At 45.1% G+C, this 22311-nt stretch overlaps 1 protein-coding gene across 1 annotated transcript in view; it reads left to right on the forward strand.

Annotated features, from left to right (window-relative positions):
• Window positions 1-20048, forward strand: part of efna3b (ephrin-A3b) — a 50890-nt gene extending 30842 nt beyond the window's left edge. Inside the window, exons 3-6 of the mRNA XM_076109338.1 lie at window positions 11927-12219; window positions 13194-13259; window positions 14562-14639; window positions 19696-20048. Coding sequence (XP_075965453.1) covers window positions 11927-12219; window positions 13194-13259; window positions 14562-14639; window positions 19696-19814 — 556 coding nt within the window. The 3' untranslated portion in view covers window positions 19815-20048. The remainder of the gene's footprint in view (window positions 1-11926; window positions 12220-13193; window positions 13260-14561; window positions 14640-19695) is intronic.
• The last annotated feature ends 2263 nt before the right edge of the window (window positions 20049-22311 follow it).

The raw sequence follows: 22311 nt of genomic DNA on the forward strand, positions 1-22311 counted from the left end.
TCCCTCTCTCTTTCTCTTTCACTCTCTCTCTCTCTCTCTTTCTCTTTCGCTCTCTCTCTCTCTCTTTATCTCTCTCTTTCTCTTTCTCTCTCTCTCTCTCTCTCTCTCTCTTTCTCTCTCTCTTTCTCTCGCTCTCTCTTTCGCTCTCTCTTTCGCTCTCTCTTTCGCTCTCTCTTTCGCTCTCTCTTTCGCTCTCTCGCTCTCTCTTTCGCTCTCTCTTTCACTCTCTCTTTCACTCTCTCGCTCTCTCTTTCGCTCTCTCTTTTGCTCTCTCTTTCGCTCTCTCTTTCACTCTCTCTTTCACTCTCTCGCTCTCTCTTTCGCTCTCTCTTTCGCTCTCTCTTTCACTCTCTCGCTCTCTCTTTCGCTCTCTCTTTCGCTCTCTCGCTCTCGCTCTCTCTCTCGCTCTCTCTTTCGCTGTCTCTTTCGCTCTCTCTTTCGCTCTCTCTCTCGCTCTCTCTCTCGCTCTCTCTTTCGCTCTCTCTTTCGCTCTCTCTTTCACTCTCTCGCTCTCTCTTTCGCTCTCTCTTTCGCTCTCTCTTTCGCTCTCTCTTTCACTCTCTCTTTCACTCTCTCGCTCTCTCTTTCGCTCTCTCTTTCGCTCTCTCTTTCACTCTCTCGCTCTCTCTCTCGCTCTCTCTTTCGCTCTCTCTCTCGCTCTCTCTTTCGCTCTCTCTTTCGCTCTCTCGTTCACTCTCTGTCACTCTTTCCTTGTGAGTCTCATATTACCTTTTTATTCCCTGCAGAGTAGGACCAGAGAGTCTGATAGTGACAGAGCCATGGTAAAGAAAATATAGACTGAGTGACAGCTTGGAGGGGTGGCACGTGTGTGTGTGTGTGTGTGTGTGTGTGTGTGTGTGTGTGCTAGACAGAGAGGGGAACAAAGACATATGTTCATGTTTTTCTATGCGGAAACTGTTTTCCAGTGCTATTATGTGACAGCTGCTTGTAAAGTATTTCGATTAAGACTAGAAATGTGAAGTGGGCAAACGTACACAAATGTTAAATATCCTCTTTCCGAAATGTGCATTTGCGTGTGTGTGTCCGTTCGAGTGCGCGCATGCCTTTTGCCTGTTACTGCGTGTGCTCTGTCAGCAGAAAGTTGGCAGTGAAACTGATAAACCATTATGCACAACGTGGGAGTGCATGTTTATGTGCCATTTTGTGTGTTGGTGTGTGTGCGAGCCAGCCTGTGTGTGTTAGGTTTAATGATCTTTTTTTGATGGTCTGGTGTAGCGGATATTGAGATGGATGGTCCATATGCTCTTTATGGTCCATGCATATTTCATATTCCAGCAGCAAAGCAGAGCAGAGCAGGCATTGCTTATATGGCCAGGATGTTGCACTGGGACGTGGGCTGACTTTATGAGAGCTCATATACACATCCCACTGCTTTGTCCCCTTTGAATAAACGCCCAAGTAAAGAATAAATACAACACACTTCATAACACTTCCAGAAAGACGCCTACAAATCCATAAACCTTAATGTCGCACATGGAATGTCTGATCTTAAATGGACCCGTGTGGCCTCCCGCTGTCTGATTCACTGGTGCATGTCAGGACAGTTAAAGTAATAACCTGCGGTATCTTTATATGAATAAATATTAACTTTGTTACTTTCCATTCCCATCTAGAAAAACACAATAGTGATTCACCCGATACATTTTTCATTTCCTGTTTTTTCCTGGAGAGACACCCCTAGGAAGTGATGCCTATTATGCTGCCGGCAGCAGCAGCAGTTTGTTGTGGAATAAACAGATGAAGAGCTCAATAGTCTGAATGAGAATATAAAAAGTGAAACCTCATCAAAAAGCCCACCGCAGTCTTTCATATTTTGCTGCAATATTTCAGTGAAGGGATAATGTTTATTGATCAGTTAGCTGTTGCCCAAATAATAAAAAGAAAATGAAGGCGTGTGTGGCTTACCTCTGAGATTAAAGCAGTAAGTCACAGTTGAAGCTGCAGCGTGCGCACAGACACATGCTGTACCTCCACACGCGATATTTGTTTTAGCACGAGGGAATTGCTTTGTGAAGTCCATAAAGCACTTTGTTAGAGGTGATTTGTCACCCTTCCCCTGACTCATTTCACAAATTCATTGAACCACTTAGGATGTGGACATCAAGTGTATGTCATTGTGTTCAACTTTTAAACATGAAAAACTGAGACGCATTATTTCTGATCATATGCCTGAGCATCACGGACGTGTATCCCTACACGAGCACACGTGCACAAGGTCCACATGAATGCGCATTTTGCTGACTGTCTTATGATGATTGACAGGTTGCCACCACATGGAGAGGCTTATTGACTTCATGAGAGAGAGAGAGAGAGAGAGAGAGAGAGAGAGAGAGAGAGAGAGAGAGGCAGGGACGACAGATTGACAGGCCAGTAGAGGAAGACAGAAAGGGAGGGAGAAGTGTCGGAGGAGGAGGAGAAGTGAGAGGACGTCAAAAAGATTGAACCTGAAATGAAAAATTGAACCAGAGACGGATGGAAGGACACTGATAAGGATGGAGAGACAGAGGAGGAGAGTAGGGCAGATTGTGGGGGAGGAAGAGAGAGAGAGAGAGACAGGGGAGGCGGATGTTCCACTGATAGACTGTCGAGTCTGACAGAGTCTGCTCATGTTCAGTGGAGAGAGTCAGCCACATCATGAAGTACTGACACCCACAAACACACACGGATACACAAGCTCGTGGAATCAACAGGATTTAAAGCCTAATGTGCGTAAACAGGTTTCCCTCAAAACCACAGCTCCTTTTACCTCCTTCTGAGTATGCCGGGATCCAGCATGTGTTCTGTTGTCGCCTACAGCCTCGAGCTGCAACACGTTTCTTCCCAAATGATTCCATTTTCATCATTATCCCGCTCCATTTCCATGTTTTATTGTTTCTGTCGACTTTCACGGGTAATTGCAGAGCCGTCCGTTTCTGAAAAGGTAATTTACTGGAGTGTAAGGGAGATATCATGCAGCAGGCTGACTCTGGTCACATCTCTCTGGCCTGGTTAGGAGGAATACGTGAAGATAGCGGGGCACACACGCACACATACACACACACACACACGGCTATTTAGCGATACACTGCACAAACTGAAAAGTTTCAGTTTCCACTCTGAGTCCATCACTTGTAAGCCTCTTGTTTGCAGAGTTAAAATCTGGCATTGATAGATTTTTGGCTCATTCATCACCCAACAGAATCTTTTTGTTTCTCTTATCACTTTGGCCCGTGCTCCGTGGAAGGTCTTAGCACCGAAACATCCGAGCTGTGGCAGTCTTTCATGTTCTGCTTTGATGAAGAATAAAAATAGAAAAACTCTCGCGCTGAAGTGAGGCTGAACATTGTTGTTTTTTTGGAGTGCAGGCTGTTTTTTTTTTTTCTCCCTTCTCCTTTTCATTGTTTCACTCCATTGATTCCATGCAGCAGAATTATTCTCCTAAATGGGTAATTGAGCACACATTGCTTAGATTAGCATTGTAACTCAATCTGCATGCTTAAGTCTCGGGCCTTTGTGACCTCGTATATATGTGAAAACATTCAATTAATTCTCCATGTCACATTACATTAATGGAACATCCATAATGCAGGAAATGTTTAAGCTCAATGTCATCTTCTATCTGACAAGAATACCCAGATGCTTACGGTCAAACACTTACGGTCTTCCTGCTGGTGCCTGCTTGTCCTACCAAGTCTGCTATTTATCTCGCGGTGCCTTTTGTGTCCGTTTGGATGTGTTTATCCGTCTGTCCGACCCTGAGAGTAACAGAGCTTCTATTTGCCCTTAAAACCCATGTGTGCGTGCTCCGTGTCTGCTCCGTGTCTGCAGTGTGTATTATCTATTCCTGAGCAATTATTAAGCAATTATTATCTATTCCTGACGGATGAATTTGAAGTAGTTACAACTTGTCATTGTATGTTGTTCCCTCTATAACATCCACATGCAGTCACACAGCCCTGCCAGGCTAACTGGTCGTACAGTACATGACCAATCCACATTTTGCCTGTAGCCCTTAGTAACCCCCCCCCGTCTGCTTTTATCCTTAACTCTTTGTTCCTTTTGCAGCCAACCTGAGATGCAACAAAACAAAAATCTCCCCCTGAAAATGGTGTGGAACAGAATTTGCCACAGTAATAGCTGATGATTTGTGATAATGTTGAATGGCAATAAGTGGCACTTAATTAGCCATTAGAGAGACAGAGGGGAGATGGTGGATAAAGAGAGGATGGATGGGGTTTCACACAAAGCAATGAACCCCTGTAGCCCACTTTTTTTTTTTTTGCGACAATAGCTCCACAGCGAGGGCTTCTTCTGTCGTCATGGAGACTAATGTTGAAAGCCAGCTGTGGTTTTGTCTTGGTTGCCCATTAGGCTGGAGCTCAGTTGGCACTCCTCTCTGTCTCGCTTTTCTTTCTGGCTTCGCCTCCTTGGACTCACAATGGAGAAAATATCCTCTCCGTGTTAAACTTGTCTGTAATATCCAACACGGGTCATCGGCAGCACGTTTGAAGTGCTTGATGGAGGATTTCTTTCCCTTTTTCTTATACCAGCCTAGTCGGCCATGCACAAACAGACAAGCTGATACCCGTTATATGGTCGACCCCACCCCACCTTGCAGTTCAAGTAGGTTAAAACAAGTGCAAGCAGGTGAAAAATGATTTGCAAATAGCATCTGACCCAGGTGCGCTTGATGGATGGCACTACTTCCCGTTCCACATTGTCCTTCTGTCTGGCAGGCCCTGTTTCCTGCCCCCGGATCTCTTATTAACGTGGCTCAGGAGGGGAATCTGAGTAATGTTGTTGTTGTTGTCGAGAGCGGTTTATCCCAGCGCTGGAGCTCTTTTCCCCGCAGCCCTGATATTCAAGCCTCCAGACCCCGACCCAAACATATCAGTCAGCGGGACACGGGGGCCATGTGACTCGGCCAGGAAGTGGGCTGCGGCAGGCGGGGAGAATGATGGTTATGCAGCACATTGATCAGGTTTCACAGGACACTGCCAGGTTATCAATCTGTAGGACTGTACACACAGGCGTGCGTGTGTGTGTGTGTGTGTGTGTGGTTTTTGTGTGTTTTTTTTGCCCGTGCAGGGTCAGGACTAGTGTTGTGTGTTTGGGGCAGTGAATGCAGTGAATCAATAGCTGGGTCAGAGGGTAATGTCTCACTGAGTGCTGAGTCTATACACAGCCATCAGACAGGATCACTATCAATCATGGGAGAGCTTAGGGAACATACACTCTCTTTCTCTTCTCTGTGTGTCTCTTTGCCTCTGCTGGCCCGGTGTCTGATGGGATCACTATTGCTCATGTAAGGGCTTTGGGAACAGAGAGCACGGGAGATGTGGGGAAACAGAGAGACAGAGCGGCCCGGGATTGACGGGCGCAAAGCGATAGAATAAGAGGCGGAGATTGGTTAGTATCGCCAGATACGTGTTGAATGACATTTGAGAGGTAGAAGAAGCCCTTAAAGTGAGGAAACCCTTTGGAGCGTAAAATAGGCTGGGCGGGGGTGGTCGTGAAATGGAAGACGAATTAAAGTTGAGAGCAAAATCGATGAACACGCAAATTAAGGTAAAGACCACAAGTCTCGGTCTCATTCAAAGGTTAAACAACATTTTTCTTAATCAAAGTAGTACACTGTCTTTCCTCCTCATCCTTCGTTCATCGGCCCACGCCTCTGATCTCCTCTTCCTCTTGCTTTTGTCCGTGTCTCCGCATTCCCGCACGCGTGTCGGGCCTCGGCGTTCAGCCATCTGTTGTTTCATGCACTCGTTCATTTTAATTTCTTCGCATCCATCCATCTGTGTCACGCGTGTTCGGACGAAACAAAGCATGCACGATTGATTGCAAAAAGAAAAACCATGCATGTGCGGGTAGAACATGCTCGTCGAACACACTACGGGGTTAGGGGAGTGTGTCTGTCGAACAAGGCTCTGCGTGAAAAGCGAGACAGCTCAGTTCAAAGGGCTAATAACGCCTGCCATTAGGTTTTGTGCTGCCGGAGCACTCCCTCTCTCACCACATAGTCTATATCCACAGGGTGAGAGAGGACGGGAGGACGAGAGAGGGAGAGGATGATGGATGACGATGATGAGGAAGGAGGGGAAAGAGAAAGAGTGCTTAAGAGCTCGAGAGAAGTGAGACAAGAGCAGAAGAATGGAACAAACGAGGCAGAAGATGGAAGAAAAGGGTGGAAATAAAGAGAAAGTGATTCGGAGAATGCTGCTCGTGTTACGGGATCATGTCAGTGCTGCGTGTGAGGCCGCTTGGCAAGAAACCCTGTTAGCTGCAATACTTTGATCAATTAACAATGATGAACCATTGCTCTGCAGGGCAGGGCTCTCTGTGTGTGTGTGTGTGTGCGTGTGTGTGTGTGTGTGTGTGTGTGTGTGTGTGTGTACGTAGCAGCCTTGAGAGAAGGCAGCATATTCCTGTTGGACACACTAGACAGGTATTGATTTCTATGGGGAGAATTTAGAACCTACTCAACCACTACACCCTATCAGACACACACACACACCCTCAGACGCCCACACACACACACACACACACACACACACACACACACACCTAAAGGCATGTTCCTCCAGTGGTTTAGGGAGATGTGATGGAAAAGAAGCACAGGCTGATAAAAGAGAATGATGGTATTCTGATACGCCAGCAGTCAAACATGTCAATATCTTCAATGTCAACAAATATTGAAGTAGATGGCATCCCTGAGATTCATGTACACAAGTTCTTTTTTTTTTTCAAAACACTCTTATCTGCATGCTTCCTCTCAGGCAAAAGCCAAACTTGAGACAGAAACAGAGAAAGGGAGAACAAAATGGAGGTAAAGGAGGCAAAAGAGCGAGCCAGAGCAGAGGGAGCGGGAGGAGGATTCAGCGGGAAGGACTCCTGCCTGTGTTCGATGAGGGCCTCATTGATGCTGCAGATCCCTGGGAGTCTCCTTTCAGTGGGGGAGCCATTCAATTATCCCTATCGCTATCCACTGGCTGATTGGAGTCCTCCCGCAAACAATGTTAGCATCTCTGTACCGGACTGAGATGGGATTAAGACTCCTGGCCTCGGGAAGCAGAGTGACTTTTAAGTCCTGATTGGCAATCATTTGTAACACTGCTAGACACGTTTTAATCCAGCCCAACCTTGTACCCATCAGCAGTGTCTCCTTTGATTTCTTTAACCTTAAATTTACCTTGGCATGCATGCATGTTTTTGTTTTTTTTTGGCAGTTGCACACACTTACATCCCCCGCCGCAACGCAATCAGCCACCCGCGGTTTCCTACTTTTGATCGTTGAGCACTTCGTAGTTGGATGGAATAAATAAATGTGTGTCCGTGTACCCTGAATAGGATGTCCTCAGATATTCCATGCTAACGTGTTAGCCTTCTCTGTGCTAATGATTGTCGGCACCATAGCATCATGAGAACAGTAATTGAGAAGCTCAAGCGTCTCAACTCACAATCGCCGACCCGTCATCCCCAAAGCGTTTGTGTAAAATGTGCTTAAATAAGTAACACTTGCCACCTGTGAATACGGGTGAGCTTCTATCCTCGACCTTTCTGATCGGTTAAGACCATTCAAACAACAGGTGAATATTGTTTACATAGAATCACAGATTGACCACCCTCATGTTGAATAACAGAGAGAATAATCTACGGGGCACGAATGGAGGATTTTGGCGTCCCCTTTGCTTATGCGGCATATTGACCGATGAGCTATTGTTGCAAAGACACGGTACATGTGTGTTCAGTGTAAAGCCATGCTATGACTTTGTCCCGGTTGAAGGGGAAAACTACACTTAAATCCCCTTTCCTCTGTCATCTTACCAACAGAGAACCGCGGAGTAAGCTGGTCCTCCAAGCACTTGTTACAAAAAGGAATGATTGCTCTTACTGTCAAAGTGTTTTATTGATGTACGGCGCTCCAACAGGCCGGCCGGATAATAGCCAGGCAGAGGGTAACTCTGTGGCATTATATTGCCCATGACTGATTTATATAAGCAACATACTCTCTCCCTCTCTCTCTCTCTCTCTCTCTCACACATTCTCTGATGTGATTTTATACAATAGTGACATTGATCCAGGCCCACTTTGATCTCGCTCTTAGCCGTTGCTCCCTCCCGCTATCACCCTCTCGCTCCCTGTTGGCCAGACTCTGCCGCTTTTAACCCCGACTACCCCTCATCTCATCCTCTAAACCTTCCCATCTTTCTCTCCATCCTTCCATCGCTCCATCCCTCTGGTGGATCTGTAGATATACTGTATATATATTTAGTGCTATCGGCTTCGACTAACCAGGTGTCACGTACTACGGAGGGAATTAGTGGTGATCCAATACAAAATGAAAGCGAGGCATCCGGAGAGAGCAGAAGAAAGCAACACATCGTGACATTTCATAAGCTACTCCACCTCTTACTTTCTGTATCGCTGTGTCTCTCCATCTGTCTTCACTTGGAATTTTCAGGGAGCATTACAATCCAATAAACTCCGATACAATAAAAAGGGAATAAAAAAAACAAATGCGGCGGCACAGTTTGGGATAGAATGAGCATCATGATTTTTCTGAAAAACAGTTATTTTGAAAATATGATTTATTGCGTTCTCTTTTGACCTGAAGCAGCCTGAAGGAATAGTATATTATGAATATATGATTGTGACTGGTATGGGGCCGTCACACACACTTTGCATTCAAGAAAGAGCACATTGCCAACAAACAGTTTATATCCAACAAACTTCACTTACATGACGCACATAACCTAAATCACAGCACGGTCGCTTCCTGTTCAAGACATTTTCTTTTCATTATTTTGAAAAGTCTTTCTAATATAAATTAGATTTTATTTAATTGAATGACATAAGCAGGAGCTACAGTGTTAGAAACACCTAACCATGCAGCCTAATACCATTCAGTCCAATAACACAACACCACAAACATCAGCCTCAAAAACACATCGACATTCAAAATGTACAGTAAAATACAGGTCGGTATTGAGTTGGTTCTAGTTGGCCACTAACCAATACCAGTGTTTAACATCTGTCTATCTCACTGTGTGGTGTGGAGCTCATTGGGAACATTCTTCTAAATGTAAATGCATTTGTTTATCGTCGCACAATTGTACACAGTGAATTTAACCCATGTTAGTATGAGGAGCAGTGGGTCACCTGGAGAGCAGTTAGAGGGCCTCCTCAGCAGTGCCCATGAGGCCAACTGGCATTCCTCCAGCTTCTATTCTGCTCTCCATACGTGGTCCACGCGGGGACTTGAGTCGACGACCCCCCCCGGTTCCCAAGCTGTGGATTGGTCACAACTGACCGATGCGTGATCTAAAAGATCAGTATCAGTGCCAGAGTGTAAAAAAGAAGGGTGCACAAAGTCAGCCCAAGACAGTTGTATTGAACTGCATCATGTTTGTGCATGTAATGTATCACTGTATTCAGTGCACACAAATGAAACAGCAGAGGTATGATTAAATATCATGTTTCTAATACCTTTAATCTTCTAAAGCATCCTCTCTTCAACACAATCTGCCTCTTCAGTCGTCTATCTTCTGCTTATCCACAGCCTGAAACTGAAGCGTCATGTGTTCTGAGACAGATTACTGTAACGTTCAAGGATTCTCCTCCTCCTTTTACACGATATTGGAGTGGCTTTTAAAACACACTTCTGTTAAATCATCCCTTTTTTATTGTATGTGTGTGTGTACATGTGTGTGTGTGTCAGAAACACAAAGATGTCACTACATCAAATGTAAAAGGTTGGCAGGTGAGATGCTTTGGTGTCACATAGAAATGCACACACAAACCAAAGCAGGCGCACATTTATACACACACACACATACACACACACACACACACACACACACACATACACAGTGGGAATCCTAAAGACAGCTTTTATCTTAGAGAAGTGATTTACTTTCAGATTACTCAAGATGTTCGAGTTGCCCTCCTCCTCATTTTTCTCTCTTTCTTTCTGCCATCATCCCTTCATCTCAGAGAACTCGCTTTTCTTTGGTAGCGTAAAACTCTCCAACCGCCTCCTTTTTTTTTTCTGTCCCCTCCGTTCTGGCTCTTTCTGCTCTTTTACTAAATTTGCATTCACTCCTCCCTGCTGGAACTAAACTCATCCCTCACTTGTGTTCTTTCTCTCTCTCTCTCTCTCTCTCTCTCTCTCTCTCTCTCTCTCTCTCTTTCTCTGTCTTTGCATTCACTATAAATATAGTTCCCTTGAAGCATTTTACACTTTTTTTTCTACCACTAATACCCTCTGTAGGCTAGTAAATGATGTAATGAGAAAAAGTGATGCGAGGAGAGGAGAGGAGAGGAGAGGAGAGGAGAGGAGGAAGAGAGCAAAGGATGAATGTTGAACAATTAATCTTCCCTTTATGTCAGTCTGAAAGAAAGGGATGAGGGGAACAGAGAGCAAGGGGAGAAAGACAAATTCAGGAAATGATTTGAAGAGAGCGGTAAGAAGTGATGGAGAGAGGGAGACATTGGGAACAGTGTTTCGATCTTCATTTAATAATTGAATAATAATCCCCCTTGAGACATGACCTAGAACTAGCAGAGAGGGGGAGAGGCAGCATCCGGCTGAGGACGACACACTGCTGCCCCCTTGTGATTTCACTACGACACCGCTATAACGTCCAAGTGTGTGTGTGTGGTGTGTGTGAGTGTGGTAGCGCGCACAAGCTCATCGGCGTGTGTATGATTTACAACTGCAACGTGTCTCTGTCACACAGATATGAGCCTGTGTCTGTGATGGGGAGAAAAAAGAGGGCTTTTGGACGTCAGGAAAGAATCTATTTCACTTTGTCACACATCTGTGTCTGGGAGTGTGTGTGTGTGTGTGTGTGCGTGTAGATAACACGCACACACACTCCCAGACACAGATTCAGACCTTATCTTCCTGTCAAGCCGAGTCTTTTTTGGGGTTGACGCTGATATATGAGCTTTTCGGGGGGTGGGGGGGGCAGGGGGAACACGGCCAGGACGTTGACGGCTGATGCGAAGCGCAACGTTGCGCTCAGGTTGATGTACGAGCGCTGGGGTTAGGGGACAACGCTGCGCTGACACCAGGAGAAGGAGCTGTGGCCCTGGGGCCTTCAGTCCATACTGAAGAGCCAGCTCCGCATTCTCCGCATGCAGCAGCCTTTCAGCCACAGCACACACACACACACACACACACCTGCTTTCGGTTATTAATAACTCAATAACTCTCAAACAAAGATTCGTTTGACCCATGGGTGAACATTCAAGCTGAAATGCAGCGTACCGTACAATGATGTGAGGGGTGACCCACACAATGTTTGTATTTACACACAGAATTGGAAATTAGAGCCAGTTGAAAGCATTCCTGTTAAATGTGAAACTTCATGCTAACTTTTGATAAAATACGACAAATACTGTAGCCACATTGCGTGTGTGTGTGTGTGTGTGTGTGTGTGTGCCCGAGAGTGTGCCATTGGAGATTCAAATATTAGTGGTATTATTTAGTATAAAATATTGTGTATAATATGCTTGTAGTACTTACGAAGTGTATTTTTTCCTGTGTGTTGTATGTTAATTACTTTATTTATTGTGTGTGTTTGCTAAGCGCTGCATTCAATGCATGAATTTCACTTTATAAATAGCATTTATTGATGAAGCACAAGGTTGAAAACGTTCCATTCGTTTCTTTCCTTCTGGAATTCTAGAAAACATTTTGTGATTTTGTGACGCTAGTTCATTTTAAATTGCCTGTTGTCGAAATGAAACACCTTTAATTAGGATAATTGTAATGAAAATGTGTATTCTGCAGTTTTGTTATTATGCTTATTTGAATGTTTTAATTGGTCTAATAATAATATGAATATGATATGATACGTGTATTCTGCAGCTCTGTGATTATTCTGACTGTTTGCGCTCTCTTTCTCTCCGTGTCCAGTCTGCGTAGGGAGGGCTACACAATGCAGGTGAACGTCAACGACTACCTGGACATCTACTGCCCTCACTACAACGACAGCCAGCGCATGGTGGGCACCGGCGAGCAGTACATCCTCTACATGGTCAGTAATCGTGGGTACAGGAACTGCGACCCCCAGCTGGGCTTCAAGAGGTGGGAGTGTAACCGGCCCCACGCCCCCCACGCGCCCATCAAGTTCTCGGAGAAGTTCCAGCGCTACAGCGCCTTCTCGCTGGGCTACGAGTTCCACGTTGGACAGGAGTACTACTACATCTGTGAGTGGGCTCGATCCAATATCATGTCACTAGTGTCCTCGAAATATAAATGAAAATACTGTAATTTATAGTAAAAGCTTGTGAGGCTAGAGCAGGTTGTTCTTTTATTGTGAAGGGGATTGGATGATTAACTCAGTCACACCGTCCTCGGGGTAATTTCAGCAGAACAGATTGCTGTTTCACATCTGATCATATCACTCTCCCGTCAAGCCAGGCTCATCCATTTTGTTGATCGCTAATCAAATTAACTCACAACACCTTGCGCCAAATACCACACTGTATAAATAATCAACTTTTAGCTTGTTATGAAACAATTTAAAATGAAATGTTTCAGCCCAGGAATACATTTATTTAACCCACATTACTTGATGTCTCCAGACGAGATATGATGTGTCAACCAAACATTTCAAAGTCTTGTCTTGCTATCCACACTCTGTATTTTTTACTATCTGCCACATTTAGTAACCTGCACTGAGACCACTTGGTAAGCCTTCCACAGTGCCTGTTTGAGGTAGGAGGGCGCCACTAGAGCTGAATGCGTTTGCCTCGTCACATAAAGAGCGCTCGTTTATTTCCCTCTGCAGTAATATGTAGCTTACAATACACTTCAAGACTGACTATCTTTAGTAAACACAGCTGTAAGTCACATACAGTGACTGCATAATGATAGCTTGTGTGCTCCATTGCCTACTGGGAGAGTAAGAAATAACTTAAGTTTAGGGGTGCACATAACGTTTTATGTTTTGCGTAAAATTGAATGTTAACTGCGTTTAATGTGGAACATTTCTGGCGGGCTGTAATCTGCTTCATGAGGTCAGTATGGATCGGTGCATTACTTTTGATCTGGTGTTCACATTTGAAGCGGCAAAAACCCAACGTTGGTCAGTTATTATTTTGGAAATACCCCATAATTGAAAACATGAAACGTACGTGAAGGCACATGTTGATCTATTGTGCGTTTCATGTTGTTACAGCCACGCCCACCCATCACCACGGCCGCAGCTGTCTGAGACTACGAGTGCACGTCTGCTGCTCCACAGGTGAGTCTTTTACTTTGTGTGCGTGTGCGTGTGTGCGTGTGCGTGTGTGTGTGTGTGTGTGTGTGTGTGTGTGCGTGTGTGTGTGTGTGTGTGTGTGTGTGTGTGTGTGTGCGTGTGCGATCGTGCGTGGTGTTTGACGTGTAATGCAATGCTTGGACCTGTTTGAATACTGTACCTGCACCCATATGGCCACTCTACCCATCTGGCAGGCTCCGGGCTCCCCACGAATCCTCCCCCCCCCCCCCACACACACACACACTAACACACATTACTCACACACACACACACACACACACACCTGCTGCATACAGATGCATACATAATCTAAATACAGTCTAAATCAGTCGGAGCTATTAATACTCCCCTGCAGCATTTTCACACACAGCACAGATCCCCCTTGCTCCTGTTGTCTCTTCTTTCTCTTCCTGCTCTTCCTCAGCAGCAGCAGCAGAGAGGAGCAGCTCCAGCTTTGAAGGCCCTCACCCCCGCCTCCCTTCTCTCCTCTCCTCCGCTCGACTCCCTCTTTCCCCCCTCCTCCCTCGCTCCCTGTCAGAATCAATTTATTGCTGTGTGCTGTCAGTGGGTGGCTATGTATATGTAGTGTTAACCTCTCTCGCTCACTCTCCTGCCTTCCTTCAATCTCTCAACCCTCTCTCCCTCACTCACACACACACACACACACACACACACACACAGACTTTGATCCCTGGCCTGTCCAGTCCTTTTAACTTCCACAGCCCTGTAGTATTAACCTCTCCTCCCTCTCACCCCCCTCCTCGCTCTCCTTCCCTTTTCAAACACTGCCTCTCTTCAGTTTGATCTGCCTCCCCTCAGCTTCCCTCTTCTCTCGCTCTCTCTCAGGGATGCTGCTGGTGATGTTGTGGCTTGTCAGCCTGTCTAGGGGAATTTTTTAACCCCTTGCGCCCTTGCCTTGCCGCTCTCTTGCATGTCTCTCTCAGGGTGTCAAGTTAAATCGAATGTCGCATTTCCACTGCCTGGCCTGCCACGGTTCTGCTCAGCTCGACTCGCTTCGTGTTGAGTTTCCATTAGCAAAAGTTGTGGATAGGATTTGCACAACATGGGACATCTTGCAAATCCGACATTTGTAAATAGCCAAGCTACTGGGAATAGCGACTAAAATGAGAGTGGAGTCAAGCCGGGCCGAGCCGAGCCGAACCATGCAGAGGAAATGAGGCATAATTAAAATCCTTTGATTTAGAGCAATGATTTAACCCACGCTCCCTCGCCCTCTCCCTCCCTATTTTTCCGTCTCACTCATCTTCATCTCTCTTTCTCTTTTAGCCTCCGACGCGGATGATGAGCCAAAGCCTACAGAGCCAGACTACACGCTCAGACCAGGCCTAAACATTGACGATATTGGTGAGTCATGCACACACTCAATTAAGCACACCTGAAGTTGAGTAAGCGTGGAGCACATTCATCCGAGCCGTCTAGATTCATAAAAACAGACATAGACTCATGTTTGCCATTCAGATCACATCAGCCTCAAATCATATGATTCACACTTTTCAAAGCAGACAATTATTCTGTTTTTTTCAACAAATTCCATAAATGAATACAGTAAAATATATTTTTTTCAATGCATTCTGATCTTCATAACCTGTCTGTGGCACTCAGCCACAAGCCCAATTATCTGGTGATCTAGTGAGTAATGGCGGCTACAGGGTGGTGTATGTGGGGAGGAACATGTTATCCACACCTGGTGTGCCTCATTTATGTTAATAATTATTATTTTTGGACGATGAATGTCTGGGACACAGAAGCCTGCAGGCAATAAGAGGGCTCTGGTTAAAAAGATTGTAGTGAGTCCCTTTAACTGTGAAGCTTTAATAAATGGGAACTTGTTGTCCCACCAGCCCCAGTGGAAGTTACACACTTTGTAGACAACTACACAAATGTAGAATATCACAAGCCTTGTCCTTTTAAATACTGACAGCATATTGATCGTTGATATTTGATGGCGGAGTGACCAGCTCCTTCACCATGCAGCATCAGAAGGGGCCAGCTGAAGTGAAATGTGCCGTTTTTCAAAAGAGACCGTCGGCACAGTTAAAACTTCACACAGCACCAGCTGGCTTGGCAAGCTGCTGATCCTGCTAAACAACTACATGCATATTCATTTCACACTCAACGTTTTCACCCGGATATGCAGAGAACACAGAGTTTCATGGTTAGTTGCCAAAAAAAGAAAAAAAAGAACTCAATTCAGATTTCCTGTAGTCAACTTCTAGATCTTGATAAGTGCTCCCACTCGGCCCCTTGCATTGCTCTCGTCAGGATTACACAACTGCTCATGTGAATCATGCTAAATCTGTTTGCTCTGGAACCGTATATGACATTTGGCAGTGGTTTAAAGGGGAGAAGCTGAGCAGTAAATCAGTAAGTGACAGACTTTAGGATAATCTCTCAGATGATCATGTGGTTGCTTCTCAGTGTTATGTGCGGCACAATAACAGCATGTGCAGCTAGCTTGGTCTAAGCTAGCTGCCACCCATTACAAAACCAGACATGTGGGTATCAATCATCATCCTCGCCCCCTGTCACACTTTTCTCCAAGGTAACCTGTAAAATATGGTGCTGTGTTGTTAATCTGTGTGTGTGTGTGTGTGCGTGCATGCTCACATGCGTGCCTTTGCGTAATAAATCAGTCTGTTCTCATAACTGTCATAAGGAAACTCATCACTGACTGCGGCAAACGGCTGCGTGTCCTGAGTTTGTCGAGATACTTCTCCCTCACTTCCTTTCCTCCCTCCATCATCCTTTCATCTCATTTTTCTCCCTCGCTCCATCTCTTTTCTCCATGCCCTCCGCATCCTCCCGCTCTTTAATTCCCATCCGCCATTTTTCCTCCCAGAGCACAAGTACGAATGCAGTGGAGAGGAAAGCCACCAAAACTCAGTTTATTCACCTTTTGATGTGTGAAATTGAGTTTCCCATCTTTTAACTTTTTTTTTTCAGTAAATACGATATTAATCTAAGGTTTATAGTATGCATTTAATGCTACCGCATTTTTCTGAAATTATTATATGGGTTTTTTTCTGCTTTTGGTTAAGCTGATAGGCGCAGATTGGCCTTAGTTCACCCATTCTTCTGCTTCACTACACCAACACATATTACATTCTTATCAAACGTCCTCACCTCTTGTGTGCCCTCTTTCCTTTCCTGCAATTATTTTTAAACTCAAAGCAAAATATGCTAATTCCAGTAACACATATAGAGTTTTATTCAAGATACTTAATTACAAGTTACACAGAAGAATATACAGACACGAAGAATAGTTGTATTGGACGTACTTGAACAGATAAGGAATGTGACCCACATGAAAATACTGTTAATATTAAGCGGACGGCTGACACAATAGCAGAGCACAAATTACCCCAGCTCCTGTGGGTCATTTTCACCTGTAGTGCTGCGTTGCCAATTAAATTAATAGGAGAACTCAAGTGGTGCAAGAGGAAGTGAGGAAATCAGCAGGGAGCTGTGAAATGAATTGAAAACAAAGAAGCAGTGCAGTTTCCTATTCCTCTCCCTCGTTCACGGCCCTCCTGACTGCCGATTAGACTCGTCACGTCGTAGTTTTAATTACTGTTATTCAAAGTTCACATCAGCACATTCACACAAACACGAGGCGCCGGCGCAAACGGCTCGGTTCAAAATCTGCCTGATTATCGTGTCTGAAAATGTTTAACTAAGCTGAGTGTTGCAGGCTGATGTTGTAAACCGCCCCGTCCCTCTCCCCTTCACTGCTCACAGTTTATTTCCTGGGCGCTGCCCCTTTCAATCAGTGTCTCCAGCTCAACAGTGGTTCCCTCCTGAATAGGGCCGCTCGTATTAGATTTCATTTAGATCTCATTTACAACACAGATGGAATGGCGCTAGCAGCTCCCCGTGCAGCCATGTGATTACTGATGGCTTTCAGTGGGAGGATACTCACTTACCAACCCTGTTGGCTCCGGTTACTGCATCTGACGGTCAGGTCCGGCCATTAGCGGAGAAAATCAGAAGCTCTTTCTTTAATGGGGTTTATTCTACCAATTAGCACTCCTTTAAGCGACGGAGAGCTTGGGTTACTTTACATCAGGTTGAGTATCAGCAGGCAGAACACAGTTCAAACTGAACGTCGTCATTTTAGTTTCATTTCAGAATATCTTATATAAAGATCTGGGTTTCATATTTGCAGTCATGTATATTATTTTAAGTATAAAAAACAAGTTGATCCACTGATTTTTAAAACGTAAAAGAATAGAGTTACTTCAGCTGTTGCAGCTTCAAGCTTCCTGTTTTCCTTTAAAAAAACACCAGAAAGAGATATCAACAGCTAATTAACACCAGGTGTGCCAGCTGATTGCTCAGGGGCATCAATTAGGCTGATGCTGTTATGTCACAACCCTAAACTGCTTCTGGGATTGAGAATCAGCACCCGATGCCTGAGAGGCATTTAAACCACTGTTTAAAGACGTTTTATATTTATATAAGTGGCAAATGCTTTTTCTTTTGTTGTTCTCTCCCTGATGCTTAGTAGGGACATGACTTGGCAAAAATAGTTAACAATATAAAAATGTGACAAAAGGCATCATGGGGCAAAAAACATTCCAAATAAAACGTATTATTTCTGCTTACAGTCATACTCCAGAGGGTGCAGTTAAATTACATGAACACTGTCGACTGACAGATGCCTGTTGAAGTCAATTTACCAGTTACAAGGAGGACTACTCGGCATCTAACAATAGTTGTGTGCTGTCTCTTGTGGCTCTGCAGGAGCTTTGTTACGTTCTTCCGGTGAGAGACATGGGTATTAACCAGTCAGGGAGGGTACAGTAAAAGATGCTATTGTTTCAATTATGTTTCCAACTATATAGAGTTGCAGTACTAAATCACTGGAATGCCCCTTTATTGAGGACATTCCGATCTTGGCACACCACAAATGATAACGTCTTCGATTGCCACATAGTTGAATCAACAACTCTCTTACAACTACAATTAAAGATCATTATTCTCATGAAGTATTTGTCACTCAAGACCCGTGAACTGCGTAACAATTTACAATGGATTCTGCTTTTCAGGTCAATCATTATACATAAACACACACGCACGTACACATCACACACAGACAGACACTCATGAACACAATCAGAGACTAAGATATCTCCTTCTTCTTCTTGTCAACATGACATTAAAATTCATAGACGCCTCTAGGTGTCTGAGCTTCCACATTATCAGGCGGATGTTGCCTGCTTTTCTTGTCCAAAATGTAGCACACACACACACACACACACACACAAACGCAGGAATACACACAGCTTCCTCGTGTGAGCTGATGTGTCAGAAGGTCACGATGTCACATTCCCCCTGCACAAACACCTCTCCAATAATGATGTGTTTATCTGTGACAGTCAATGAGGAACAGTGTGTATGAGGCAATGGGTAGAGCCACACTTTAGAACCAGTTTTGCGAGATGCTCCGCAGTCTCTGCCGTTCGTGTCTTCGAAAACCACATTCCTCTGTCGGTCAGCGCCAAAGTAGCAGTGTCCTGACCCGTCGGCTGCATGCTCTATTACAGAGCGGTCAAAGCATTTAACCTGAGCTCCACTGCTGCATAGACCTCATTACATTGGCCAGCAGAGCATACCCAGAAGAGACCATCTCTAAAACCAGGTGTCAGCCAGTCATTACTCTGCTGTCTGACCCACAAAGCTGCTGGAAATATTCCGGAGCTAGATATGGCGCCGCGTGGAAACACTGAGAATATCCCCCACTCCACTTCGGTGCCATCAGACCGTTAACAGACTAACACTAATCACCATCAGCCGTCCCATGTTCAGACAGTAAATGATGCTGCTGTCTGTTCTCCGGTCTCATTAATCAAGTGTCTACAGAGGGTGTGTCACGCTGCACGTGTGTCTCATAAGTGGAGGCATGCAGCGAACAGTCTGGTGTTTTTGCACACCGGCTAGACGTCAACGCTCGGCATGTAGCCCGCAACAAAAGGCCGCAAACTATTTTTAGGACATCCCCAGGTGAACATGGTGAGGGGGGGGGGGGGGGGGGGTACTGTACACACAGCGTGTCTGTGTGTAAAAGTATGTGTCACTTTATTAGAACAATAAGAGCTCTCTGATAACAGCTGCAGCAGTCTGCCATGGCCCTGCTGCTGTGTTGTCTCTACAGCAGACTTTAGAGGGAGTGTGACTCTGTGCAGCCAGCTGCCTTTTGTTTCATTTCAAAAGTGTTTCACTAAAAGCCGTGCTGTGTAAGCAGATTATGGCTCAAATAGAAGCACAGATAAACTCCTTTTGCCTTATTTTAAGTTTTTAAAGTGCAGAAAAAAAAACCCCTCTGCTGTCATTGTAATGAGCTGGTATAAAATCACTCTCCGTCATTCTTCTTTCTCTCTGCTTCTGTTTTTTTTTCCAGATGAATTTAACCCTTTCGTTCCCAAGCTGGAGAAGAGTGTCAGCGGAAGCAGCCCATCCAGGGATCGCCTTCTCCTCACCGTGACGATGCTCTTTCTGGCCTCTCTCTTCATCTCCTAGCAACGGCCATCCCATCAGCGTCACCATGCCAACTAGCCTTGGGAGGGTGTACAGTATCAGCGGATGGGAGAGTTGAGGAGGGGGGGAGTCAGGAGGAGAGGAGAGTTAAGATACCATAAATAGAGCAGAAGGCAAGAGGAGCAAGAAATGAGAGTTTTCAAGCATCACAGTGTGTGTGTGTGTGTGTGTGTGTGTGTGTGTGTGTGTGTGTGTGTTTGTACAGCTGTGTGTCTGAGGGAGTGTGGTTTTGGTGGAGTTGAAAGACCTTCAGGCACTCGGTGACACAGCCTGAACCATATGTTGCACCAAAGTCAGCCTGTGCATACAGATACAGATACAGGTGTGGTAGACTGTGTGTGTGTGTGTGTGTGTGTGTGTGTGAGTGTGTGTTTGTGTGTGTCTGTGTGTGTTTATGTGTGTGTGTGTCTGAACAGGCCAAAGTTTGAGCTTGTTGAATCGTGCACACCACACAAAGCATTTATACACCAGGAGAGGCGAGGCTGAAATCCTAGTAAAAAGAAGAAAAAAGCATCAAATCCACCCACCCAATTGAAAACCATTTGAAGACTTTACCCTGGATCTGATTGGCTGAAACACTTCCTTAGCGGTAGTTGCCATAGTTTCTTGCAACAAGAATTAAACTGACCTCAAATGAACTGAATCAGATAGATTTCATCACAACTGAACTGAAATTGCCTTTTGTTGTTGCTGTCGTTGTCGTCGTTGTTGTTGTTGATCTTGATGTTGGGAACTTGTCCCAGTCCACGGAGGAGGAGGGGGGAGGGGGGGAGGGGGGGGGGGACCAGTTGATGACCTGTGTAGGAGACTAGTCAAAGTAGCTGATAGTTCATGAACGCACCCTGGGACTCCAGACGCCTCCAGTGTCATCTCCACTCTGTCTGCTGTGTCATCAGTCTCCAGCACGTCTCTAATGAAGGCAGCGGGGCTGGACGGGGTCAGAGCATTCAAACGATGAGTCATCCCCTTAAACAAAAAAACAAAAGGGGCTTTACTGTAGATGTGCCGTTGCCACCGAAACTGCAAGGGTTTGTTGCCGTCATAAGTTGCTGTGTTACTTTTCTGTCCTGCCGCTGAAGTACTCGGTTAGTCCTCCGTCATCTCTGAGGTTAAAGAAGCACACGATGGCTCCGGAGCAGCCACGGATACACTCAGCAATACTGCTCTCCTCTCTCGACCCCACTGCAGGCTGTTCGGAGGAGAGCAAGAGGAGCAGGGAGGAGGGCCGAAGGAGGAAGAACAGTCACTCACACTACTAACAGGTCCAGTCCCGGACAATAAGAAGCTCTCCACTGATCAGTGTTGGGGTAGCATTCCGCTCTACCAATCTCATCTCTGTAAACCCATTCGTCAGATGCCACATGTAAACGGTTTTCTGTTACTGTGTGAGTGTTTGTGTGTGCTTGAAGGAGTGTCTGAGTGTGCCACATGTGTGTGTGTGTTTGAGAGCGAGAGAGACTATTTTAAGTGGTACTAACAGCCTGAAAATACATCCACATACTGTATATCTTATGAAAATGCAAAATAAAAATAAAAATAAAAACACAAACTAAAGCAACAAGTAATACATACAAACCAAGTGCTTTGGTGGGGAGGTTCGGCAATTCAAAACTAAAACAACTGTACCAGTCGGGTGCTTCAGAATAGCGTTTCCATAGCAACTAGCACCTTATTCACCATGGTTACACCACCCTGCCAAACGATGGACTCTAGTAGGGCATGGCTTACCATAGTAGCTGATAACAATGATGATGGTGATGATGGTGAGGATGGTGAGGAGGATTAGAATGACGACGGCGACGACGATGATGGACAGCGAGCTGGCCGACCAGGTCACCCACCGGCGTGTGAGGCGTTCAAGTACTCGTGTAAATGTCACAACGGACAAAGAATGGAGGAACAATGTCTTGAAATTTGCCACGGTGAAATGTGATGTAAGCATTTTACAAACTCGAAACTCAGTTTTCTTGTGTTTAAAAAAAAAAATGTTTTTATTATTATTTTGTTGAGTTTACTGTGGTGTGTTTTTGGTTATCTTGAGGGGGGAGACGGGGGTTTAAAAGTTGGAGGATTGGGTGGGTTGAGCCATATGCACACTTGGGCTGCACTCTGTGAGTCTCATTGACATAACTGTGGTTCTCAACCCTTTTGGCTTGTGACCCATTTAAAGGACACTTATGTCACGTGTTGTAAAATGTCTCCTGTGGCTCCATAGGGAACTCTGAGAGAACAACCCTGATGATGTCACCCGGGTTGGTTTGGATTGGAGTCAGTGACCAGTTCAACGAAGGGATGATTATACTTCCTGAAGAGGTATAATTATTTAAAAGAAACATTTGAAAGATTAGAAGAAAGTGTAAAATCATAAATCAGATTTGTGCGATATTTCAATTCTGCTTAAAGGTGCTTCATTCCAGCATTAATGTAGCAGAGACAACTGTTTGCTATGGTGGAGTAATGTCTACCTGAGCAGAGAATG

Source organism: Anarhichas minor, unplaced genomic scaffold, assembly GCF_050575085.1.
Source record: "Anarhichas minor isolate MPS153535 unplaced genomic scaffold, ASM5057508v1 ptg000041l, whole genome shotgun sequence".
NCBI classification, from domain to species: Eukaryota; Metazoa; Chordata; class Actinopteri; order Perciformes; family Anarhichadidae; genus Anarhichas; species Anarhichas minor.